General features: G+C 41.9%; 1 protein-coding gene across 1 annotated transcript in view; it reads right to left on the bottom strand.

Annotated features, from left to right (window-relative positions):
- The window catches only part of LOC111156615 (basonuclin 2), a 297,257-nt gene that overhangs the window by 13,004 nt on the left and 277,270 nt on the right, over positions 1 to 6,983 (bottom strand). Inside the window, exon 5 of the mRNA XM_022517609.1 lies at positions 3,601 to 5,570. Coding sequence (XP_022373317.1) covers positions 3,601 to 5,570 — 1,970 coding nt within the window. The remainder of the gene's footprint in view (positions 1 to 3,600; positions 5,571 to 6,983) is intronic.

Here is a 6,983-nt window from a genome sequence, read left to right on the forward strand (position 1 = left end):
TGGATGGATGTTTAGGAGAGCGTCAGGTCTAACACTACACCACATTATCAGTTTATAGTTAAACACTTTAGTAATCATCTTATCGTGCCATAGTTCTTCACAGAGACAATAATATACATTTCACTTCCATAACTCAGAATGAAAATGATTCCAATAGCCACCTAGTGACTAGATGAATTGATCTTTGTGTACATTGCTCTCTAACATTAGTGTGGAATGGTCCTCTTTGCTCTTGAATTTATTACACTCACACTCAGTCACAACTGTATAAAAAAAGGATACCTTCAACACTGTGCTTAGAATCTTCAGCCCTAACAAACCATGCCTGGAACCCCCTCTCCCCCACTGCCACAGCTTCTCCCTTTGTATGACCTTAGACAAAGAACATTTTTGCTTTTCAAAAAGCCTTCAACTTGATCTTATAAAATCTAGAAAGACCATGAGCAAAGACCTGGACATCTCTCATTGCAAAATGGAAAACACATTATTTAATATCTTTCTACTTATATCTTACTAACATGTCTATTTGAAGACCAAAAATGCAATTCCCTCGTGTATAGCCATTTTGGAAAAAGCCAAGAAGACCTGGGTATCACTCCTGTAAGATGTTCTAAGACCAAAGACAAGAAGACTGCTTTTATAAACAGAAGGAAGAGAGTTATTCTGTTAGTTTTATCACTACACATCCTATAGCCTTGCACACTTCAACCCCCACTCGAAATCCCCTCTAATGCTTTATTTGCACAAGGAAGACATTGTGGAGTCAAGGATGGATGAATCAAGACTCTGGGGAAAGGAAAGAAATAGGCCTGAGGACAGCAGGATTAAAGGCAAAGAAGGGTTTCTGTTTGGGAACGTCTGTTGGCTCAGAGAAAGGTAAGAAAATCTGTCTTAGCTTCATCGTGAACTGAAGAAGAAGAAAAAAGCAAGGAACCAGATTTCTGGGGCTCTCGTGACTAATACAGCAAAAGTGAAGAGAAAGGGGGAAGGTTGAGTCCAAGTGGTAGATCGGAGATATGGTCCAAGAGGCTCTGTGAAACAGGAGACTAAGGAGTGGAAGCAGTGATGGTGACTGGCTGAAATGGGAGGTTGGTTATGTGTGAGCTCACTCTGCAGAGATGCAGGAAGAGGTAGTGTCCCCAGCGGCATTGCTGTTTCTGGTTGTGTGGTGGTTTGAGTCATAGACTCAACAAGGATGAACACTTTTTTTTAAGGGAAAAAATGTCAAAATGAAAGCATCTTAGTTTTTGAGAAGTTTTTAACCTGGGATCCAAAAATGTGAGCATTCTTGAAAAGCAAAACTTCAAGGCAGAGTCAAAAAGCTTCCTTTGCATGGTTTGCTTTTTCTTCATTTATCATGTATTACACAACTCCAGAATTATAAAGATTAGCTGTGATGTGCGATTTCACCCAAACGAAATGTATCACCTGTCTTCTGAGGTTTGCTATCTCCTGTGTGACTGAAGACACATGGGAGAGTATCTGTACTCTGCTTCTCTAGAACATCCAGTTACCCTACCCTAGAAACTTCTTCTAAATCTCCATATGGCTAGTCATCTGCCAAGCTCCTAATCCTTAGAAAAATGGAGATTGAAATATTCTCCTGCTATTTATAAATGTTTTTCCTTAGACAAAACACCCTTTCAACAGCACTTCCTTATGCATTAGGACATAAAAACACAAGTGCTTGTGTTTTCTAGTGGTTTGACATAAATGAAAGCACCACGTTTTGGGTGTTGTAGCCTTTTGGTCCCAAAGCCATTTATGCCCGTGTTATGACTTGCAGTATTTTCAGCAAACCAACTAAAACTGTGATAGGAATTCATGCAAATAAGCTTAAATTTTGGCTTGTCTTCAAACACTCCATTTCCATAAATATTTTATGCAGGTTTTCATGAGTCTTTTATTTTTGTTAAAAAAAAAAATCCAATGCATTAACCTCATTGTCACAAGTGCACTATTTCAAATATAAAAGAATGAGTATTGCTCACAAACTTGGGGGTGGGAGGTTGTGTCGAGTAGTATATTTTATTATTCAAATTATAGCTATCTTATCTGCTGTATTCTGGTACTGTGAACTGGTAACTCAGAACTGAAAAGGACTTTGTGACTGTAAACTGTTTTTACAGAACATGGCAAAGGGGCATGGGAGAGAAAGCCGGGGAAGGTGAAATCTTAGAGAATACAGATTTTTCTTCAAAGCATGTTTTGAGCATGTTGAGTATAAAGAGAGCCACTTACTTTTCTCAGAAATTTTGCTTTTAAATGGATTGGGCCTCTTGCATTTCAGTACTATGGAAAATATTTTTTTAACTTTTCTTTTTAAAAAGATTTATCTTTTAAATGCATAGAACGAAACTGAATATTCTAGAAGCAGGTCGCCACTTTTCAGTGGTACTTTTGTTTTCTGTTACTTTGTCAAAGGATCTACCCAATGATTAAGTGCGAGAATTTGGGGGATGGCTATTTGGAAACTTTCCAGTTAATTCTGTTTCTTCCACTATACTAATTTTTACCATGTAATGAAATTTTTTCTAAAAATATTTTAAGAGGCAGCGTAATACCAAAAAGCCACAATGGACAGAAGAGGAAGAATTAACTGGTGTGTGACTCTGGTTTGGGCTGGTGTATTATGTAAATGATCTGCCTGCAAGCTTATCTCGAGCGTAGGATGACTGTGTTACCCCACCACTGACCACCTTGACACATTCCGTTTATATTACATTTTCTTTAGGCTTGAAAAAGAACATTGGAGGTTTAAGACCAGCTGCTTCTGTTTAAACCCAACTGTTTCAGAGCTGTAGCCACATAGCCAAGGTCTGATGTCATCTCAAGGCTGGACATAATATATTCTAACTGATCCTAAAAGTATATGCATGCCTCCCCTTCTGTGCATAATTCCCACGATAGACTGTATTTTAGAGATGTGCTCAAAGATACCGTGAAGTTAAAATAAAGAAACCCATACCTTACCCACCATACCATTCCCCCACATTAAATAATTATTTTGGTCCCACTTTCTTCCGATATTTTCATGACTCTTACAAGAATTCAAGGACACACTAAATACTCATGTAAGAATGATAACATTTCTGGTTATACCTACGGAGATGCAGGCTGTCTCGATGTCCTGGACCTATGGTTCTTTCCATCCGTAAATTTCTGTTTCTATATTGGATAAATATGTGTGTATGAAGATAATATATTGATTTAATTAAAAAGCCACAAGGCAAAGCAGAAATATATATAACAGAAGCTGCGGCTTCTACGTGAAGCTTCATGAGGAAGCAGGGAACTGTGTACATAGTTAACTTATTCACACCTAGATGCATGGGGAAACATACACACACACATACACAGAGCACAGAGAAAAATGGCGTGCATTACTGGGTAAGATGGCACATGATTCTGCATGCTTAGTCATAACAAGCACCAACTGCAACAATCCTTCATGAGCATGGCAGCTTGGTTATCTCATGGTCACTGCAGACAATCTTTACAGTGCATCAAAAACATCTCAGTTGGATTTTTTTAATGCTAAGTCCAGCATGACTGGCACCCTCCACCCCCAGCAGGAGCAGCCAATGGAGATTTACTGACCTGTCTCTGCTTCGGCGAGAGGGGAAGGCAGCATTGCAGCCAGCCACCGTGCAGACATGCATCTCTTTTAAGTGAACATTCCTGTAGTGAAGCTTCACACTGTAGGAGCTTTTGAAACTCTTCTTGCACACGTAACAGATTTTGGGGTCTGGGCTAGAACACAGGTCTCCTTCTGGGGAGAACTTCTGAGGGCTGCCATAATTCAGAGATGATGTAAAACTTTCATGCAGGGCTGCCATGCTGGCTCCCCCACCATTGTACAGTCCATACTGGCTCATGTAAAACATGTCGTAAGTGGGATCTGTGAATTCTTCCTTCACCTTGATGACATCCTGGTGAGAGGGCTCACTGTGGTTCTCATCAGGCCTCTCACTGCTCATCAGGACTTTTTCGCTCACTTCACTGTGAATGTGCTCATCCCCTTCCATGGACTCCTCGCCTAGTTTGGGCTCTGAAGACTCAGACTCATTCTCATAGTCCCGCTCAGGTTCTTGGTCCTCGGAAGTCATGCTGTCAGCCCTTCTTATTTCAGTCCTTGAAATGCACCGGGTCCTGCTATGTTTAGAAAAGTCCTTCACAGACATGCCTGGACTCATCTCCTCTTGGGAGTGGCAATGATTGTCATGGCTCACGTCATTGACCACAGCTCCCCCATCGTTGGGGTCATCATCTTCATCATCAAACTCATCAGCGGTATCAATGATCTCCTTCTCAATCTTCACAGGCATGCTGGACTTCCTGGGCTTCTTCTTGGGTGCCAGGTCGGCACTGGGCTCGTGAGTGGCCATCATCACTACTGGTGCTGTGGGCTCAGAGGGTGGTGGGGGGTGCTGCTCTATGGTACCAGTGGCTGGAATGATGGGACTGGTCGGGAGGGAGGTTGGAGGACTCACCATTTCCCCTGGAGTGAGTAAACTTCTATAAAATGGAGGAACTGGCTGTACAGTCTTTAGCCCAGAAAACACCAGCTGGCTAGGCAGAGGATTCTGTAAGACGGGGTCTAGTGGGGGAGTGGTAAAACCCATTGGGGGCCGGCCAGGGCTTGTGAGTGTGAGATTTGATTTTGTACTTGCTATGACGGGGGTGGCAGCTCCTGATGTGGCCCGAATTAAATCTTTGTCTCGGTTATTTCGTAGCATGGGCATGTGGAGGCGAGGATTAGGGTTTGCACTGTGGCGATTCCGGCTTCGGAGGGAGCTAAAGACCATGTTGCAACCTTCGATGGTGCATCGGTGTTTGATCTTCAGGTGAACAGCATTATAATGAATTTTGAGAGTACCTTTGTCATAGAATGTCTTCCCACATGCATTACAAAACACTCTTCCTTTCCTAGAGGCTGAACCCATCCTTCTCATCCGGTGAATCCGGAAGGAGCTTTTTGGGTGTTCAGTTTTGGTCAGATCACTGACTGGGGCAGAATTCTGAATGGGAGATACGCAGGCTGGCTCGGTTTTGGGCTCCACGTTAGTAATGCTGGTCAGGGCATTTCTATTGGGTGTCTGATCATTCTTATAAGGTGTGGGAGATACTTCAGATTCACTGCTCTCATTGTATTCATTCTGGGTGGAAAGGCTTGGTTCCCGCAGCCTTAGTCCCGGTTGCTCTAACAGTAACCCGTTTGGAGGCAATCCTAGCAGTGGGGCCGAGACTGGGTTTATGTACTGGAATGGAAGCAGAAATGCAAGGCTGTTGGGGATGTTTTCGAAGTGATGAATGCTGGAAGGGTTGCTGTTCTCTAGGTGAGCAAGAAGGCTGGGACTCCGGGTGCGATTATTGCTCTCAATGAAAGTCCTTATGTCTGAGTCTGTCTTTGAAGATGGTACAGCTACGGCCTGCCCTTCCTTCTCCTGAATTGCCATCAGCTCCACAATGGACTTGGTTTCTCCAAACCGCAGAAACTGCTGAAGGGTGATGATTTCCTCTTCTCGAGACATGATGGCCCAGCGGTCCAGTACCTTGCCGGCAGCATCCTAGAAGCCACATCAAAGAAACAACAAAGATAAACACAAAAACTTATTGATTGTGCAAAATTATTCAATGCAACTGAAGTGCTCTGCCTGCTCATGAAACACTGAGAGCAACAGCAGAAAACACACAAGCACTGTTCATAAAAGTCAACCTACAAAGCAAACTTTTCTGCCATGCAATTGCAGTAATTAGAGTCACAGAGAAACAGATTTGAGTTTAACGTCAAAGCAAACAAAATGTAGACCACTGGGGCTCTGCGATCTAACATGCCTTCACTACTGCTATTTTAACAACAACGGTCTATACAGAATGCAACTACTTAGCACACATTAGTATAAGACGTGAACTCTTGCTGTGCAACCCAGTAAAAATACAAAAAATGGTACCAGAATCTGTATTAAATAGTGATACCATAGGAATGGATTAAGTACATTTTGTGAAATTTACCTCCTTGACACAAGCAGATGATACTGGCTTCAGCGATGTAAATTCCTTTAAATAGGAGTTATTATTACTTTCTTAATCAAAATGATGAGAAAAGGAGCTTTGCTGTCTATACCTCCATTACTAAATGGTATTTTTCTCTCTTTAATGGCTGTATTTTAGTGTCATTTACTAATAGACAATCTCATAAGGTAGCATTAAGGAAAAACGGTGATTGTACTTTTCCTGAAAATTGATTGTAATCCTAGGCTTCAAAGTTTGAGTTAGACTTTAAGTATTTGACTTTTTATGATCTTGTTATAAGTGACAGTTAATGATATTTAGAAAGTAAACATGTGATGGATTTAGATAGAATAAATGTGTAAAAATGTTTTCTCTTAACATCCTCCTCTGATAGCAAAGGGAGTCCACAGAGAATACACATCAGTAATCACCAGACTATGTGTTGTTAAATATACATTAAAAAGCATTTCACACTTTCATTTTTGCTAGTAACTATGAGATTTGCCTGGAGGTAGGACTTAAAAATCCTGCAATGTAATGTCAGGCAATCCACTTCAGCATGGGCTGGGAGAAATGTATTCAAATGCTTAAATAATGACTCCATCATTTTCTAGAGCACAGCTTCTTCCTAACCAGGTCGGGACACTTCCACAACCTGTACTTGCCTCAACCTGCCTATCAATTTAAGGAAGACTATATGCAAAGTCAACATCACCAGCGGTAAGTATCATCATGTACCTCCTGATATATACTGAGAAGTGTACGTCATCATTTTCTTGTAAAAAAAAAGGGGGGGGGCGCCTGGGTGGCTCAGTGGGTTAAAGCCTCTGCCTTCGGCTCGGGTCATGATCCCAGGGTCCTGGGATCGAGCCCCGCATCGGGCTCTCTGCTCAGCGGGGAGCCTGCTTCCTCCTCTCTCTCTGCCTGCCTCTCTGCCTACTTGTGATCTCTGTCAAATAAATAAATAA

The sequence above is a fragment of the Enhydra lutris genome, unplaced genomic scaffold (genome assembly GCF_002288905.1).
Source record: "Enhydra lutris kenyoni isolate GAN:26980312 unplaced genomic scaffold, ASM228890v2 scaffoldscaffold47, whole genome shotgun sequence".
Taxonomy (NCBI): Eukaryota; Metazoa; Chordata; class Mammalia; order Carnivora; family Mustelidae; genus Enhydra; species Enhydra lutris.